This window comes from Oncorhynchus keta, chromosome 32 (assembly GCF_023373465.1).
Source record: "Oncorhynchus keta strain PuntledgeMale-10-30-2019 chromosome 32, Oket_V2, whole genome shotgun sequence".
Classification (NCBI taxonomy): domain Eukaryota; kingdom Metazoa; phylum Chordata; class Actinopteri; order Salmoniformes; family Salmonidae; genus Oncorhynchus; species Oncorhynchus keta.
Window position 1 is genome coordinate 7,632,094 of NC_068452.1, and position 20,281 is coordinate 7,652,374.

At 44.6% G+C, this 20,281-nt stretch overlaps 1 protein-coding gene across 1 annotated transcript; it reads right to left on the reverse strand.

Moving 5' to 3' along the window:
* Positions 1–5,138: 5,138 nt before the first annotated feature.
* card14 (caspase recruitment domain family, member 14) lies at positions 5,139–19,756 on the reverse strand. The gene is made up of 21 exons (XM_052490618.1): positions 19,680–19,756; positions 18,209–18,546; positions 16,354–16,491; positions 15,610–15,935; positions 15,144–15,302; positions 14,860–14,979; positions 14,582–14,707; positions 12,000–12,146; positions 11,711–11,839; positions 11,407–11,510; positions 10,589–10,647; positions 10,165–10,228; positions 9,641–9,857; positions 9,347–9,473; positions 8,250–8,490; positions 7,912–7,975; positions 7,557–7,662; positions 6,982–7,146; positions 6,336–6,454; positions 6,036–6,151; positions 5,139–5,791 (listed from the first exon to the last, which is right to left on the reverse strand). Exons 2-21 carry the CDS (start codon positions 18,420–18,422, stop codon positions 5,584–5,586), a joined length of 2,949 nt encoding a protein of 982 aa, XP_052346578.1. The 5' UTR covers positions 18,423–18,546; positions 19,680–19,756; the 3' UTR covers positions 5,139–5,583.
* Between the last annotated feature and the right edge of the window lie 525 nt (positions 19,757–20,281).

Here is a 20,281-nt window from a genome sequence, read left to right on the forward strand (position 1 = left end):
AGAGAGAGAGAGAGAGATAGAGAGACAGAGAGAGAGGGAGAGAGAGATAGAGAGACAGAGAGAGAGATAGAGAGATAGAGAGAGAGGGAGAGATAGAGAGACAGAGAGAGAGGGAGAGATAGAGAGACAGAGAGAGAGAGAGAGAGAGAGACAGAGACAGAGACAGAGAGAGAGAGACAGAGAGAGAGAGAGAGACAGAGACAGAGACAGAGACAGAGACAGAGACAGAGACAGAGACAGAGACAGAGAGAGAGAGAGAGAGAGAGAGACAGAGACAGAGAGAGAGACAGAGAGAGAGAGAGAGAGAGAGAGAGAGAGAGAGAGAGAGAGAGAGAGAGAGAGAGAGAGAGAGAGAGAGAGAGAGAGAGAGAGAGAGAGAGAGAGAGAGAGAGAGAGAGAGAGAGAGAGGGAGAGAGAGAGAGAGACAGAGAGAGAGGGAGAGAGAGATAGAGAGACAGAGAGAGAGGGAGAGATAGAGAGACAGAGAGATAGGGAGAGATAGAGAGAGAGATAGAGAGAGAGAGAGAGAGAGAGAGAGAGAGAGAGAGAGAGAGAGAGAGAGACAGAGAGAGAGAGAGAGAGAGAGAGAGACAGAGAGAGAGACAGAGACAGAGACAGAGAGAGAGACAGAGACAGAGACAGAGACAGAGACAGAGACAGAGACAGAGACAGAGAGAGACAGAGACAGAGAGAGACAGAGACAGAGACAGAGAGAGAGAGAGAGAGAGAGAGAGAGAGAGAGAGAGAGAGAGAGAGAGAGAGAGAGAGAGAGAGAGAGAGAGAGAGAGAGAGAGAGACAGAGACAGAGACAGAGACAGAGACAGAGACAGAGAGACTGTACTATTTACTGTAACCTACAACAGGTGTGAACAGTGAACCAAAAATGTGCTCCATGGAAATCGGTGGCAACAAATGATAAGAACAAAAATGATAAGATCTTGCTGGAGCTGTGCAATGCATGATCTTTAATGGATTTTTTAAAAACTCCGCAAATTTCTCTGTGTGTAGAGAAAATGTTGATGGAACATGAGGGCTTGGTCCATGCTGGTACACACACAGGGGGCGGGAGCTGGCTGAGATCTCTGAGTTCTCTCTCTGTGTCTTCGTCTGTGTGTGTGTGTGTGTGTGTGTGTGTGTGTGTGTGTGTGTGTGTGTGTGTGTGTGTGTGTGTGTGTGTGTGTGTGTGTGTGTGTGTGTGTGTGTGTGTGTGTGTGTGTGTGTGAGAGAGAGAGAGAGGGAGAAGGAGAGAGAGAGAGAGGCAGACAGAGAGCGAGAACAAGTGTGTGCATGACAGATGTCTGGACAGATTCACACGAGGGAGCAGCCTCTCCTTGGTCACTTGCTTCACACCATGCCAGGTCAGCAGTGGGTCAGCACCCAGCAAGGAAGAGAGAGAGAGAGAGAGAGAGAGAGAGAGAGAGAGAGAGAGAGAGAGAGAGAGAGAGAGAGAGAGAGAGAGAGAGAGAGAGAGAGAGAGAGAGAGAGAGAGAGAGAGAGAGAGAGAGAGAGAGAGAGAGAGAGAGAGAGAGAGAGAGCGAAAGATCAAGCATTAATTTATTGTACAGCACATAGCAGCAGGAGCCATGGCACAGTACCAAAGGAAACGAGAGGCAAGAGTCGAAATGAGAGAGCGTTTCTTTTCGAAGTGTTTCGAATGACTGATGTGAAGAGCACATTTTTAAGTTCTAGTTCAGAGTTATGAGTGGGCTGTTGTTTTCAATTAGAGCCACGGTTTCCCTCCCTTGTTTAAATATGCAATGCTAGGCTGTGAAACCATTTTATTTGATAGAACTGTGCTGCTAAAGGAGAGGAAACCAGTATAGAAAAGGCACAGGAGGCATGGGGGAGCGTGCAGGCACACTGAAATAAATCTGGAGTGATTGCAAGTGACGTGCCTGCAGCTCCGACATCCAAACTCTATCAATTAAACATCAAATCCTGATCCTCCACGATAGTTTTCCCTGCCAAACCCATTCTTCATTGCTTTAATCCTCAATACTGAAACCCAGCCCAGTTCACAAGCTAGCGTGGCGAAAGAAAAACAATCTAAGCATGTTAAATGGTGCAGGGGTGTTGGGGGGAAGACAACATGTGTGTGTGTGAGTGGGGGCAGCATGTTTGTCTGTGTGAGAGACATGGTGTTTGTGTGTGCGCGCGTGGTATGTGTGAGCGAGGGAGACAGTGTGCGTGAGAGGCATGGGGGATAGGGTGTGTGGGCTGTGGCCAAACCCTCCTCCTCCTCCTCTCCCCTCCATAGCAGGGTCTTGGCTGCATTCAGAGTGCAGGCATGTCACTGTCTTTAATGAACGCCGACATCACACAAATCACTGGAGTGGTTTCTCGGCAACTGGCAGGGATTTTGGACCCTGGGTGGAGCCAAGACCGTCTTCCAGCAGGGAAATAGATTCAGTGGAAGTCTTCACAAATAAACAACTATGTCAATAATCACCACAAGAGCTAAAGGAGGACATTGATTCAGTCTTCTGTTTTCCTGCCAGTAGATATATCAGAGAAGTCAACCCTGACATACAGCCAGAGAATAGCCGGCCCAGTCTGCCACATGCACGCAAAATAGGAAAGACGTGCTGTTTTCACATTGTGGTGATATCCCAAAATCTATTTCCCACTCACTCTTAATCTTCCCTCTTCCACCACCATTTTTTCTCTCTTTCAACCACTCCCACAAACTGTTATTCATTTCTTTCTTACGACTCCCCCCGTGTGGCCGTTGACATTTATAGGCAGGAATGCAGTCAATGCCCCGAAACCCAAACCAACCGTTTGATAGTTGAGTTTTAACTTGAGGCTAAATTTGAAAGTGGTGAAATCTCATAACTCCCAACTCCAAAATTAAGAGTATGATGTCATAACACATGCTTATCTTGTGAGAAACCCCATAAAATGTGAATGATACGCCAGAGGTTGTGGTCATGAGGTCTGTTAATTGTAAAATACTTAAATGTACAATTTTATATCATTATAAAGTCATTTAGCACACATCTAATACATTTTGGTAGAAAAATTAACGAACGGATGCATCGTTCGGCATGCATCGCCAATTTTAACCTGCAGGTATCGGAGCTTAATTTGAGAGTTTCAACAGCAGGAAAATAAATATGCAGTGAAAGCATTACTACGTGGAAAATAATTTATGTACATTCTTGTAGGGGTTTCTACATTTTTTTCGAAAGTGAAGAACATGTCTGACATTTCTTAGTGGAGATTACAAACTTCAGAAACCTTTTTAAACCTCAAATACAGTAGAAGTTTTACATTTCCTGCATTGCAGGATGGTTCTCCTGCAACAGGGTGATCTAATTAAGATCCTACACACTCTCCCCACCTTGAGAGAGTGAATGGTAGGTCTCAAAGACTGTGTTCACACAGGCAGCTCAATTCTGATCTTTTTTTCCCACTAATTGGTATTTTAACCAATTCACATCAGATCTTTTAACATCTGAGCTGATCTAATTGGTCAAAAGACCAATTAGTGAAAAAAAATATCAGATTTGGGCTGCCGGTCTAAACGCAGCCAAAGGTCTGTAAAAAATACAACTTGCTCCATTCAATTTCTCCATTGCTCTATAGATATTTTGGCAAATCAAAGACACCCCAAATAAAACCTAGCAGTATTTGCATTGCAAATATTAATGCAGACACTTTATTCAGCCAAACTCAAAGTTTCTCGATACAAATCTTGCTACCAACGTCCATGTTGTTGGTGTTTAATGTGTCTTATTGCTATGACATAGTTCGAAAATACCGGTACAGTAATTTGCTTGTTAAACTTACCTATGTTTTCAGGCACGAGTTGTAACGTCAACAATTCCTAAAGACGCTAATTATCTAAACTCCCCACGTTAAGCTTAACTGTTGCTTTACCTAAACGTTGGTTAAGTAATAGGCTATAACATAATTTACAAAATACAGCATGTTTGATAAATTGGAGAAACAGAAATGTTGTGAGTTTCCTACGTCCACCTTTTAATCTTGCCCCCTCTGCTGGTTAGATTGGAGCATCGACGGTTAAAATGTACCTGGCGCATGCACACACAATTAATTGCAGGTGTTAGCTGAGGGCTTTGCTTTGACATAAATGTGCAAATACAAAAGGAATAGTATGATAAAATGTATTTGGTTACAAAATAGTTACATATTTTATAACAGTACATCCAAAAGATTGTAATGCATCTGTAAACACATTTCACAACAATCATATGGCAAGACAAATGCATCATAAAAATGTTTAATTACACAAAATAAATAAAAAGTATTGCCATAACTCTAATCCACCACCATCTGTTAATGAATCGCATAGCCTATATCTATGATGGAAATTATCAGAAACATTCTTACCAAAAATGATGGCATAACACATCTCAGAACACAATAAGTAGGTTTTTACACAGCTGGCTCAGGGACAGTGCCTAATACTGTACCTGGTGGTTCTTTAGGAGGGCAGGGAAAGATCATAAAGAGAGGATGTAGGTGGAAGAGAGAGGGAGGGGTTGGACATAAATCAAGTAGGCCTAAGCGTTGCACATGAGGAAAAACCCTGATTGACAATTCTTCGTTCTCATTCCTAGAGTGAGTGACTGAGGGTCAATGATACCTGAGCTCTGTGTAGTCATTGCATATATCATCAAATACAACGAGTTAACGCCCTAATATATCGTGTAATACCGGTTACTTTTTTCACCCGTTAAAAAAAGTGTTATTCAAAAAAATTCAGAGGACCCCATTCCCCCCAATAATTTCACGCAAACCCCACCCCAAATGTGTTGATTACAACCTTAAAATCTGTAAATCAAATAACCTTCAATTTAACATCTTCAAAAAAAAAAAAAACCTTCAAAAACATCTTCCAACATAAATCCATATGACGCCTACTTCAACCCTTCTTTGAGTTGCCCACTTCAGAATAGGCAACGAAGTCCCTCATTGTATGGAAACGTAAAAAATGTCCGACAGTTAGTCAACATAGTTTGACTGGAATATCTACATTACATTTCTGGTGTAACTTGGGAATGACTATGTTTTCACAGGTTTGTTGAAATCCTGTATATAATACAGTACAGTACATTATATATATATACATATATATATGTATATATATATATATATATATATATATATATATATATATATATATATATATATATATATACTGTATATAATACAATACATAGTCTAATATCTTTATGATATTAAAGATAATTGAAAAAGTGTTTCCAAACACAACTTCAGGTAAATATAGGTGGGGAAAAACAACAGGAACTGAATGAAGCTAAAGTGCTGGTACATCTCATCATACTACCTTCATGCCCATACTACTACCTTCATTACACAAGTCATATGTATAGGTAGCTATCATAGATACACATGCACACACAATCCATTTCCCTTGTCTCATAATGCCCAGGTGGGCAATGCCTACTGGAACCCTTCTCCGTTTTATCCATTTACAAATATTCTAAATCATTATTATTATTATTATTTTTTACAAATAAGGAATTCAAAAGACATCCAATTTAGCCACCAGTACCTCATCAACAAACATTGACGCCTCAGATGCCCTAAAAATCACCACAAATCAGGCTCCACCCACACAATCTTCTTCTGCTCCTCCCAGATGATGGAGCGCAGGGTGGTGAGCAGAGTGGTTTTGTCGTACCATGAGTCAGGGCTGACGCTGCGGTAGAGGCAGGGCAGCTTGTCCAGCAGGGACTCCTCGCTGCGGGAACACTCCAGCAGCTGCTCCTCGGACCAGCCCTGACGCTGCAGCTTAGACCTGGGAGAGATGGAGGGGGAGAAAACAGGAGTGAGTGAGTGAGTGAGTGAGTGAGTGAGTGAGTGAGTGAGTGAGTGAGTGAGTGAGTGAGTGAGTGAGTGAGTGAGTGAGTGAGTGAGTGAGAGAGAGAGAGAGAGAGAGAGAGAACAAGAGAAATAAACACGTATATACACCATGTATGAGAGGCAAGGGAACAATATTGCTACCATTCATATTTCGTATCAAAAGTCACACAACGGCCTACTTGAGTTTGCGTGCTCTGCACTTGGAATGGCCGATGAAGATGATGATGGGGAAGATCTCTGCCCTGTGGAGGCGGCGTACACAGTCCAGGCCTAGAGGCAGCACACAGTGGGTACCCTGAGAGTAGAGATAGAAGAGGAGAGGAGTACATCAAATAACAGGGCCACTGAAAAAAGGGAGGTATCATCTGTTGTTTTTCGTGACGTTCGTGTAAAACGGTTCAAGTCAGTCTATAAACCATTAGAAAAAAATATGTAATGTCAGTACGTCAAATACAGTGTTGTCCTTTTGACTATCCCACCTGCTTCATGACCCTCTCAACACTCTGCAGGGTGTAACACCGCTGACCCCCCTGTTCACACTCCTCCAGCACCTCAGAGCTCTGCAGCCTGGCAGCGTGCTCACTGGAACTCAATAACTCTGGGGATAGGGGGAGGGAGGGAGAGAGATAAGTAGAGGGTAAGGTGAGACAGCAGGTACGAAGAAAACAAACATTCACATCTTTATCAACATCACCTTCCGCTACCGTGCTAATAATAGATCATCTCATTGGAATTCCCCTCTGGGCATCGGGAAGGAGGATATGCAGTTATTGGATGAAATAAAAAGAGAGAGAGAAAAAGAGAGAAAGAGAGAGAGAAAAAGAGAGAAAGAAATAGAGAGAGAAAGAGAGAGAAAAAGAGAGAAAGAGAGAGAGAGAGAAAAATAGAGAGAGAGAAAGAGAGAAAAGAGAGAGAAAGAGAGAGAGAGAGAGAGAGAGAGAGAGAGAGAGAGAGAGAGAGAGAGAAGAGAGAGAGAGAGAGAGAGAGAGAGAGAGAGAGAGAGAGAGAGAGAGAGAGAGAGAGAGAGAGAGAGAGAGAGAGAGAGAGAGAGAGAGAGAGAGAGAGAGAGAGAGAGAAAGAGAGAGAAAGAGAAGAACATCAGAAAAAGAAAAACTCCTCCCTAACCTGGCACACACAACTGAAAGCCCTGCCACTCGGCCAGCTTCTGATCCAGGACACGGCCGAGGATTGTGGGCAGCAGGAGGACCGGACGACAGACGGGTGGGTAGTGGGGCGTGACCAGGGTGTAGGGCATGAGGGTCAAACAGCCTCTGGGTGCAGAGGCATCCCCTAGAGCAGAGGACAATATTAGGACACACCAGGTTCAGGTCAATAACTAAGGCAACATTATTACAGGTATTAGAGCTGTGACGATACCAGAAACGCAATATTTTTTCCTGGCCAAAAATGAAAACACGATACATGCCACGATACCCGTATCGTCCCAGCCCTAGTAGGTTTGGTAATATCATAGGAATTAATCCAACCTGCTTCAGCAATGGTTTTGCACAGTTTAGCAAACTTGGTTTGATGCAGAATTTCAATGGGCGCCATCTTGACAATTCAATGGAGTGTTTGACTCCAACGTGGAGGATAGTCTGTTATGATACGGCCTCTATGGTTCTGGCTCTGTTAAGTGTTGTATATTATTGTATACAAAAATGACTTCCTATCCAGCCGTGACTGTATCTGATATATACCTGGCCCAGTGCTCTTGTCCTTGCTGTCCTCTACACAGACCCACAGAGGATTCCTCCCCTGCCTCCCCGTACTGACGATCCTCACAGTCTTCTTCTTGTCCTGGGCCTGAGGACCCAGCAAAACAATGTGTTAACCCGAACGTTTGACCGCGGTTCGGCGGGATATTCACATGACCACAACATTTTCTTCGTGAATGTGCAGTTAAACACATTTCAGAAACGTCAAAAGCAAACATTTTTGGAACACATTCGCGGGAAAGGAGCGCCCCTTAACTGTAACTCAGAACCCTAAAGCGAGTTGGATTGAGGTCCCGAGTAGTTCTGCAAACTATGAAGCTAGTGAATGATGTTATACCTTTCTAAGTGTCATGGGTTGGAAGCTCATGTCCTCGATAGCTCTGATCAGCAGGCGTTGGGCCCTGCGATGACAATGAACACATCTTCACTAATATCATTTATACAGCATGCCATTTATGCATTGGCCAACAGCATGTGATTGTATCAAACATAGATGACTTGTAGTACATGCTAGTTCTCCAGAGGGGGATAGATATAGCCTAGTCCCAGATCTGTCTGTGCTATAGTGGTTATATGAGTTTGGTAAGATAGCACAAACAGACCTGGAACCAGGCTAGGATAGAAAGAATCCATGTCAACAATCCAATCCCCCATGGTGGGCACTGGGCCTAGTACCTGTAGTAGTTGGGCAAGTTGCCAGCCTTGAGGTCCAGCAGTTGGCAAGGGTGGACGTGGCTGGCCCTCCAGGAGCGGTCAGCGCCCGCTGGGCGGGTGCTCGTGACGTGGAGGATGTCGTTACAGGAAACGGTCAGAGCGTCCTGCGAGCCCCCGGGTAACGACATGTTGACGCGCACGTAGAAGGAGTCACCTGACATGGCCTCGCCACTCTGCAGCTGGAGCAGGAGCTTCTCATAGGCTGAGAGAGAGAGAAAAGGGGAGGGACCGTAGAGGATTATGACTGTGACAGATCTGGGTCACGGCACCAATGTTAAAGGTGTGACATATACACACACACACACACAACCGACCAATATGAATACAGAAACATTAAAATAGCATATTTATGAAATGCCAATTACACAGAGAAGGGTATGTATGCAATGCTATTATTAGCCAATAGCTTTCTAGTGAGAACCAGTGAGAAAAGAAGAGAGCACTCTTTTCTGTTGTTGTGAATATTAGCTAGGTGCTGAAATTGACTACTTTGAAGTTGTTTTGGGTTAAGTGAATACACCAATTTGTAAGTCGCTCTGGATAAGAGCGTCTGCTAAATGACTTAAATGTAAATGTAAATGTTAAGTGTCCCAAGTATGTCACTCTGTTTTTCACCCCTATGTTGCTATGTTACCTCAAAACAAACAGTCATCCTAAAAACATATGAAACAGATAACCTAGGAACTTCAACCTGACAATGAGAATGAGGAACTCCTGCACTCCTTTTTTAGTGACAAAATCCAGAGAGACACACTAGTCAAACAACATTCTTTCCAATCAGCAAAGAGCGCATATATTTACATCTCTCTGGCGCCTGATCCGAGTGATTTGACAAACTCCACCAAAGTCGCGTTAACATTTTGAAGAACATCCTTGCTTTTACAATTCTGTCACATCAGAAGGATAACGTCAAGCAAGGGAGAAAGAAAGGACGCAATTTACGAGCATTTGCACTGGGCAGGGTATTTGAATGTGATGACATATCAATTATTTTAACCAGACTGTATTTGAACATAATGATGACATAATCATATATTTTAACAGGGCCAGGGTCTCACCATCTTGGTTGGGCCTCAGGGAGAGGTGGCAGAAGCCTCGGACTTGCCCCAGAGCCCACATGGCTTCTTCCAGGGTGGAGTCCTCCAGAACCATCCTTAGAGCCTGCTGAGCCTGTTCATACTTCACCTGGAACCCAGTAGCACAAACACCCATTGGAATTACAGTGCCTTCACAGAAACTATAAGGAAGAGGGGGGAGTTATGACTCAAAATGGCCGCATTGAATCGACCTGTCAGGTGCGTGCTGGATAGGAGACGGGAGTTGTGGGGACACAGACACACGCGCACACACACCTCCAGTATTTGTGCCCCCGAACTAATGCCCACTGTGTTGGCGGCGGAGCCCTCAGTGACCTGGTGGACGAACACGCCCGTCTTGTTACCCCCCACCACCTGCAGCTGGCTCAGCAGCGCCTCCCCCTGGAAGGAGATGGTCAGGACCCGGCCCGTGATGCGCATGGCCCGGGGCCGGGAGCGCAGCAGGAACGGGGGGGCTGATGCCCTGGAGAGACTGGGGTTGAGATAGAGAGGAGATGAGAGTACTTGGTTGTTAGATTACTCTCTCGTGGACAGACTACGGAAAGTTCGCAAACAATCGAGCATCTGACCAAATTTGCGTGTTATGTTAGTTTCGGGAGTGTATTGTTAAATGGAGCAAATCATTTTCTGTGTGTCGTCATCATAATACCCTCTCCTTGCAATATGCAGGCTAGATGGCTTTGTTCCTCTGTACTTATGCTTGCTTCAGCCTTCCCTCCACTCATCATCAACAATTCGAGACAGATTTCAGTACATCAAGGTAAATTCAAATTCCTCACCCATCACTGTTGTTGCTTTGGCAGGAAGGTGTGGGTGACATAACAGATTGCTCAACCGCATTGCCTGGAAATCGAATAAAACAAAAGAGAGACTGTTCAAGAATGTGTCGACAGAGAAAACGCCCAACCGTTAATGTGTTACCTAGCCTACCAGGCCAGGATCCAGACTTCACCCAAGGCTAATTTAATATCTGCTCAGAGTGGCCAACCAAAACATTTCCATTGGTTTTCAGGATGTCTCATCTGGGTGTTTACCCACAAAGATAAACACGCAAGCACACGCTTATATCCATGTACACAAGCACGCAAAGAGCACACACACAAACACACTTGTAAGTACACGCGCATGCACGCTCACACAGAAGCTGGTAAGTCCCAGTAAGGTGAGAGGTTGTTAAAGGTTGGAGTTTATTCAGTTACGTACCACTGGGGATGAACACAAAGTCATTGTCAAGTAAGACGTCACATTCAGCCGTCTCCGAGCTAGGGGCAAGAAGAGGGGATAACACTTGTTTACAAAATGGTGTCTTCTTATTTTGCCCTTATTTTCTTTCTCTCTCTCTAACCATGTATGCTGCGACAGATAAACTGGTTGAGTGAGTTCGACTGCAGAAATCCAGAATTGCCATCATGGCACTTAGACAGACTTTTGTCTTCACTGTAAACACAAAACTACGACAATAAACATGAACATGGGCAGCCGTTCATCTGTGAAAACAACCTATAATTAGTTCCAAAAATAACACCTGAATCCTCAATCAAATATGACCACCAAGGGTGCGTTTCCAATGGCACCCTAATCCCTATATAGTGCACTGCTTCTGACCAGGACCCATAGGGCTCTGGTCAACACTACTGTAATACACGGTGATTAGAATGCCATTTGGGACACAGAGAGAGACCCCACATAGTTTATAGGAAGATCAAATCTACCTCTACACAGCTTTAGTAGTAAAATGGCTCTGTTGTAGAATGATCTCATGTTACTACAACTGAAAGAAGGGCCGGGGACGCTGGGAATAAAATCCTTGAAATTAAGCTCTTCCCGGCAACACAAAGAGTAAACACATGGCCTTCATGGTAAAAAAAAAGCAGACTTTGGACAGTGACATCACATCACTCGGAATATAGAAGGAAGCGCGCCAACTGTGCTACTGTGTCAATGTCCAACTTGTTCTGAATGAGGAGTTGGACTGTGTCTTAAACACACACATTGTCTAAAACACAACCTCCCCCCCTTACCTGTCTCGATTGTACCATAGGGTCTCTTCTCGTCTCCGCAGTGACTCTGGGCATGGAGGCTCCACATTTTGGGACCGGACACTACTTGGAGTGATATCGCAACTCTACACACAGACCGACACACACAATGACCAGAAGTCAAGTTTATGATGCAAATCATTAAAGTCAACTCAGATGATATAAACAGCTGGCATGACTGATATAAATCCTGCACACACACACACACACACACACACACACACACACACACACACACACACACACACACACACACACACACACACACACACACACACACACACACCTTTATACTGCATCCCCTCAAGGAGTCAGGGCAGATTGCATGCATGCGGCGGAGGCGTGGACGAGGTGGGGGGCTGGAGGGGAGGCTGTCACTGCTGGAGCCCTGGCTCTCCCAGCTAAACTTCCTCTCCTGGAACAGACAGATACACGTTAGCCTTTAGTATCGAATTTAGAATCTGCTCTGTAAGTAAATCTGTATACAATGTGAATGTGTGTATGGAGTGTGCGTGAGTGTGTATGCATTGTGCATGTGTGTATGTACATGCATACTGTGTGTGTGTGTGTGTTACCCGTGGGGTATCGGGGCCTCCTCGGTAGGGCCCCCAGGCCCTGAGGGTGAAGACCTCCTGGAGCTCCACCAGTTGGCTGCGCAGCGTGTCCTTCTCAGCCAGGCTCCTGGCTATCTGGGCCTGGGCCTCGTCTCTGGACAGGTACGCCTGGAAGGATGGACAGACAGACAGATAGGGCGGCAATAAGACATGCATACATACATACATACATACATACATACATACATACATACATACATACATACATACATACAGTGGGGCAAAAAAGTATTTAGTCAGCCATCAATTGTGCAAGTTCTCCCACTTAAAAAGATGAGACAGGCCTGTAATTTTCATCATAGGTACACTTCAACTATGACAGACAAAATGAGGACAAAATTGTAGGATTTTCATGAATTTATTTGCAAATTATGGTGGAAAATAAGTATTTGGTCAATAACAAAAGTTTATCTCAATACTTTTTATATACCCTTTGTTGGCAATGACAGAGGTCAAACGTTTTCTGTAAGTCTTCACAAGGTTTTCACACACTGTTGCTGGTATTTTGGCCCATTCCTCCATGCAGATCTCCTCTAGAGCAGTGATGTTCTGGGGCTGTTGCTGGGCAACACAGACTTTCAACTCCCTCCAAAGATTTTCAATGGGGTTGAGATCTGGAGACTGGCTAGGCCACTCCAGGACCTTGAAATGCTTCTTACGAAGCCACTCCTTCGTTTCCCGGGCGGTGTGCTTGGGATCATTGTCATGCTGAAAGACCCAGCCACGTTTCATCTTCAATGCCCTTGCTGATGGAAGGTTTTCACTCAAAATCTCATGATACATGGCCCCATTCCTTCTTTCCTTTACACGGATCAGTCATCCTGGTCCCTTTGCAGAAAAACAGCCCCAAAGCATGATGTTTCCACCCCCATGCTTCACAGTAGGTATGGTGTTCTTTGGATGCAACTTAGCATTCTTTGTCCTCCAAACACGACGAGTTGAGTTTTTACCAAAAGGTTATATTTTGGTTTCATCTGACCATATGACTTTCTCCCAATCTTCTTCTGGATCATCCAAATGCTCTCTAGCAAACTTCAGACGGGCCTGGACATGTACTGGCTTAAGCAGGGGGACACGTCTGGCACTGCAGGATTTGAGTCCCTGGCGGCGTAGTGTGTTACTGATGGTAGGCTTTGTTACTTTGCTCCCAGCTTTCTGCAGGTCATTCACTAGGTCCCCCCGTGTGGTTCTGGGATTTTTGCTCACCGTTCTTGTGATCATTTTGACCCCACGGTGTAAGATCTTGCGTGGAGTCCCAGATCAAGGGAGATTATCAGTGGTCTTGTATGTCTTCCATTTCCTAATAATTGCTCCCACAGTGGATTTCTTCAAACCAAGCTGCTCACCTATTGCAGGTTCAGTCTTCCCAGCCTGGTGCAGGTCTACAATTTTGTTTCTGGTGTCCTTTGACAGCTCTTTGGTCTTGACCATAGTGGAGTTTGGAGTGTGACTGTTTGAGGTTGTGGACAGGTGTCTTTTATACTGATAACAAGTTCAAACAGGTGCCATTAATACAGGCAATGAGTGGAGGACAGAGGAGCCTCTTAAAGAAGAAGTTACAGGTCTGTGAGAGCCAGAAATCTTGCTTGTTTGTAGGTGACCAAATACTTATTTTCCACCATAATTTGCAAATCGATTCATTAAAAATCCTACAATTTTGTCCTAATTTTGTCTGTCATAGTTGAAGTGTACCTATGATGAAAATTACAGGCCTCTCTCATCTTTTTAAGTGGGAGAACTTGCACAATTCGTGGCTGACTAAATACTTTCCCCCCCCATTGTACATACATACAATGAGTGTTCAAAACATTAAGGACACCCCCCAGCAGTTTTGCAGTTCTTGACACAACCTGGAACCTACTACCATACCCCATTCAAAGGCACTTCAATCTTTTGTCTTTCCCATTTCCCATTCACCCTCTGAATGGCATGTCTCAGTTGTCTCAAGGCGTCAAAATCCTTCTTTAGCCTGTCTCCTCCCCTTCATTTACACTGATTAAAGTGGATTTAACAAGTGACATCAATAAGAGATAGGTTTGACCTGGATTCACTTGGTCAGTTTATGTCATGGAAAGAGCAGGTGTTCCTAATGTTTTGTACACTCAGTGTATGTGGACTGACTAGCAAAGACAGACATGCAGGCAAGTCAGTATGCAGATAGGTGGATATAGGCAGACAGACAGACTGACTGACAGGCAGGTCAGTATGCAGATAGGTGGATATAGGCAGACAGACAGACTGACTGACAGGCAGGTCAGTATGCAGATAGGTGGATATAGGCAGACAGACAGACTGACTGACAGGCAGGTCAGTATGCAGATAGGTGGATATAGGCAGACAGACAGACAGACTGACAGGCAGGTCAGTATGCAGATAGGTGGATATAGGCAGGCAGGCAGGCAGACAGACAGACTGACAGGCAGACAGGCAGGCAGGCAGACACAGACAGGCAGACAGGCAGACAGGCAGACAGGTATGGCATTCCAATAATAGATTTCAGGATGAGCAATGACGCCATAAGGTATAAGGTTATAGCTCCGTACGTGGTCTCTCTCTGCCTGCAGCTCCCTCAGTTGGCTCTGTATGACAGTACTCTTCTGCTGGTACATCTCACAGTCCAGAGTCAGCTTCTGAACCTGCAGCGTCAGACACTCCTTATGCTCCACCGTCTAAGAGCAAACACATACCAGGCGGTGTTTAGAGTTTGGCCACTCTAAAATGTACTGTGTAACACAAAGCATATAGCCTTTCAGCAGATATTTGCTGTCGAATAAAATGGCCAACTCAAAAGAGTTGTTCACAATCTCCTAGACACACACACCTCCCGCCTCTCGCGGGCCAGCTGTTCATTCTCCTCTCTGTAGCACCTGAGCTGCTCAGCCAGCTCCACACGGCCATCCCTTGCCTCAGCCAGGTCTTGGGCCAGGATATCCTCACGTGCCTGGGGGGGTATAGGGAAACAGAGATTTGGGGATAGAAAATTAGAGAAAAATTAAAGGGTAAAGAGGGATAGTGAGAGAAACCGAGAGACAGACAAAGAGACAAAAGTCCAAAGCACAGTGAAATTCCACAGTAGAAGTCTGAGCTTGTTTCCTCCTCACTCACCGGGGTGAATTTCTCGGCCATCAGTAGCTGCCTGCGCAGAGTGCTAATCTCTTCCCGCAGTTGCTGCGTCTCGCTGGGGGTGGTGCACTTGAGCGAGCGCTGCCTCTCGAAGTCCGTCTCTGTCTGGGCTTTGCGCAGCTCAAACTGAAGCTGATATACCTGCCCCATCATAGAAAAACAGGAGACTATTTGTCACAAGTTCTGTGACCGCAGCATTTGACCACAGGTGCTTCAACATGTTTTATATTGTCCCTTGTTGCTTCTTAAAGTAAATGAAATGTATCTCTTAAAGATGGAATCCGCAGTAGTGGAAACGGGGCCACTGTCCACCCCATGGCGGTTATTGTTTTTGTATTTTTGACTAAACAGAGCCGGAGAGAAGAAAAGTGTCGTAGATGCTGTTCTATCACTCATGCAATGACGTCAGAGGGAAAGAAACGGTGTTGGTCGTTTTTTTCACCCTAACCTGCAGGTTGAGGTCGCTGCAGTGGATGTTGGCGGCCGACCTCTCCTCGATGGCGGCCGTGTACCGCACATACAGGTCACACTTCTCGTCCTTCAGTTTCAAGATGTCGTGTTGCGCGGCAGCCAAGTTCTTCCTCATGCGGCCGTGGTCGGCCTTAAGACGTCGAGCCTCCTCCTGCTGCTCCAGAGTCTGACCTAGCTCCACCTCCAGGGAGGTGCAACGTGACCCCAGCCGGCTGGCCTCCTGCCGAGCCTCCTGCAGCTCCTTCTGCATCCCTGTCACGGCTCTGACCAAGTACTCGGTCAAGTCCGAGCACTTAATCAGGCCTGGGAGGAAATCAGGTTAATAAGATGGACGCACTACACCCTTCTGCTAACCCATGACTACTGATTGGGCCATGTATCATTTCCCAAACAAATATTTGGACTAAATGATTCACCCCAAATGGAGATGATGTGAATCATTTATAGTGAGAATACTGTTTACTGGTGAATAGAATGAACACATTGTGCCGTTTTCTCAAGCAGACAGGACAACTTAAAAAAAGAGCCACCATCCTTCACACAGGGTAACACACGCCCTGATTCAGAGGGGTTGGGTAACATGCGGAAGACACATTTCAGTTGAATGCATTCAGTTGTACAACTGACTAGGTATCCCCCCCCCTTTCCCCTTATCCTACTCCTTAACACAGGGCCTAAATGAGCCAGATGGGAAACAGGGCATGTGTTGTGTGTTACTCACCACTGAAGCCGGAGGGCTCGGTGCTGGGCTTGCGGCCTGTGACCTGGGTGTAGAGGGCGGGGTAGTGGATCATCAGGCTCTCCAGCAGGGCCATTGCGCCGTTCCTCCCCTGGATACGCAGCAGGTCCAGCATGTGACCTAAAGAAGATAAAGGGTTGAATAGGAGGAAGGTCAGGGAGGGCACAACGTAAATCAAACACGTAGATGGACTGTTTTATGGACCGTTATTCAGAAAGAATGTACTGTTGTATTTCATCATTACTTTAATTTTTTTTTTACAGGGACAGACACTATTCAAATACTTGGACTTGTTGAGTTATAAACATTTATGAATTGCAGAACAAATTTTCATCACCAGTTATAAGACTATGCTCAAGTGCGTAGATATACACTGAGCTACAAAACATGATGAACACCTTCCTAACATTGAGTTGCACCCCACCCCCTTTTGCCTCAATTTGGCAAGTAACTCTAGGTGTTGAAAGCTTCCACAGGAGTGCTGGCCCGTGGAACTGGATTCTGTGCAAGAACTAAGGCTACATGACAGGCTCACTTTCCCGTTGAACTCAACATCTTTCTTCTTGAATCCGCAGGACATAAAACAATATATAGGTAAGATGGACATCGATTTTGAGACATGCCATGTAGTATTTTCATATTGTAGTACACGCTTTTTATTTGAATTCGAAATTCCTGTCCTTTCGTGAAGATTTTTTTTAAAACAATAAAAAAACAATCTTATCTCTGTGAAAAGTCAACGGAGCACTGAGCGTATACAATGCGTTTTATTTTCAAGGCCTTTTAGATTTCATTCAGCTCCGAGCCTTTGTTTTTATGCGACCCGCGGAAACAACTTTGAAGACGACAACAAAATGAAAAAAACTCAAAAGCTATGTCAACAGAGTTTGCTGATTTTTAAAGGACGTATTAGACACGGAATCCAATTTTTTTTTAAATATTCTAATGATATTGTGACCCTCGACTTTCTAGCCCGAGGTCCTGCGCGCTATCGACTGTGCCGCAAAAGCATGCTCGTGCGGCAGAGTCGATTTCCGCGCTTATAAACCCAGGGTTGTTACACTATGTTAGAGAATGAACCCACTGAATGATTCAAAACATGAATAACCATATTTGTCTTGTAAAATGTATTTTATAACATGAGGAAGTTACATTCCCTTACCAAAACTGGGTGAGTGGGTGGTAACCCTCGAACAGTATCTATTTACTCATACAAACTCCTACCAATTTAGGTTGGAATTTTGGATCATGGTCGATTCAAACGAAAAAAATCTAAAAATAGATGGGACCTGATGCCTGTGCTTGAGACTCAATATTAAGGATGATGGATTGCCGGGGGGTCGCCCTGGGCGCCTTACAAGCTAGAATCTCTACATACACTTGAAACAAATAGCCAAACCGAAAACTGCAGACAAAAATGCCTTCTGCAACTAAGATCAGTGAAATGTAGGCTAAACTGACAACGGAGTGAAGAGATGAAATCTCGACTTGCAAGCAAGCCTCAGCAATGAAGAACTCGAAGGGGGGATTCTGTCAGGGGAGAGATTTTCGGCACAACACCGAAAGACCCTGTGACAGTCTAGTGCCCTGCCCAGGGGGTATACTTGTACATCAGGCTGCCTCAGCTACAGAAACACAAAATAGTCCCTACGGTCCGTTCTGGTTGGGACAAGGTTTACTACTTACTCCACCAAAGAAATGTATTTTAAAAAATTAACACCGATAGAATCAAATACAATTGAGTGGAATATAATCCAACAGAATAGAAAAAAATACAGAGAGCATTCAAAGGTAATTCAATAGAAAATCATAGAAACAAATAGAATAGAAGTCTTACTGGTCCTCATGGAGCGGTTGGTGAGCTTGAGGCTGGAGAGGATCTCGTCTTCATCCATCTCTGTGAGGACCCTGGCCTGGCGCAGGTAGGGGATCAACATGCATGGTTTCACACCCAGGGAGATACGATGGCGGTTGTCGTTGATCAGCTCCCATACATCTTCGTCGCCCATCTCCTTAAGGTCGGGCCCCTCCGGAACACACTCCGCTGCCATGATGAGTGTGGACGTGTGTGTGTGAGGCGACACACTTCGGGTGAGTGCCACAGTCAATGGTGGTCGCAAGCAGACGCAGTCCTCGAAGACGCACACACTCAATCACACACACCTAGCATCATCGCTGTCCGACGGTGGGAGAAAAGCAAAATGTCAGAGACACAGGAACTTCAACACTGTGTGAGAGAGATTTATTTTCCGCTCTCAGCTGGTGTAGGCGTCTATGCATGCAAGGGTGCGCGCGTGTGTGTGTGTGTGTGTGTGTGTGTGGGAAAACCTGAAAGACAAGAAACAGAATCCCCAGTGAATCAGTGCCCATGCACACACCAAGGGACTGCCCATGCATGCACACAATAACCTGAAAATGTGTACATTTCACAATTGTAAACATCATATTGTGCCGTAGCACCCGTGCTTCATTGATGTAGCCTATTGTACCCTTTGTTTGCACGACATGGCTCTGATTCAATATCCGCAGCTAGAACACAAAGCTTTACTTGCCTTCCTCCATGTTCTTTATTACTGAAGCCATTATTGCACTGTTTGTTGAATGGGGCCACGTCACACAAAGGAATGAATACTTCTGTATCTTTGTGATTCACAGCCACTGTCATAAAGATACAGAATTAACTTCACTAATTCATTAATTTCATCAATTCCAATTACTATAGCTCCCGCATTTGGGCCAATCAGTGTAACTTTGTAAATGCCGGATCTCTATAGCAAAACGCGTAATTCACCGAAGTTTCGTCAAATATTATCTTCCGTACAGTCCGAGATATCGCGTGTGACTAAAGAACGGACGGATGGACAGACACACATCCACAGTCCCCTCCTCGATTTCATCATGGGGGGGAAACAATAGATCAAGAGATAGGGGATCTTCGCTGGAAATGTACCACTTGTATATGCATGCTTCATATTGTGTTGTTACCATATGTGACTGTTATTACCACGAGTAAACTAATACAATGCCAAAGTTTGGCTATAGTAACAAAACCCTAGATAAAAAGAGTAGGCTACATATTTGCTTTTGGTCTGTACACGATAGGCTACAAAAATGGCAAATGCAGGGAGTTAATACTGAGAAACAATAATTAACAGATGTTACTGAATAACCATAAGGAATTTCAGGAAATGAGTACAATTCACACGCATCTATATAAAGTAAAATACATATAGGCCTACTTAAAATAGCGTAAAATGAATTCTTATAATATTTACAGAACATAACTAAAATTGATTAGTGCCATTTACCTTTTCTTGAGAGTCGCCGGTGTAGCCTACATATAATCACAATGAACGACCTCATGCGTGCGAGCAGCGCTCCTTTCTCCAATGACAGCGCATGCGCGAGGAGGGCAACCAAACTGACTAATCATACAAAGTTACTAATCAACCAATCAAACAAATAAATCATCCAGGTTATTTGAGTAAAAGCACAAAGACATATTAAGATATTTCCTGGTAACATTCCTAGGGTAATTGGGTTATTCCTTGGGAAATTGAATATTAAAAGGCTGTGGTTGGACTTACAATACATGACCAAAGGTATGTGGACACCTGCTCGTTGAACATCTCATTCAATAATCATGGGCATTAATACGGAATAATCCCGGAACATATTCCAGTCTGTGCTATCAAAACAGTCCTGTAGTTTAGCATCTGCTTCCTGACTGGTGTTTACTACTTAAATTTGAGCTTGTAAGCAGTAATCAGGAGGATAGAATTTTGTTCAGATTTGCCAAATGGAAGGCGTGGGAGACCTTTGTATGTGTCTCTGTGAGTAAAGGTGGTCTAGAGATTTTTCCCTCTGGGTGCATATTTAACATGCTAATGGTAATTAGGTCAAACGGATT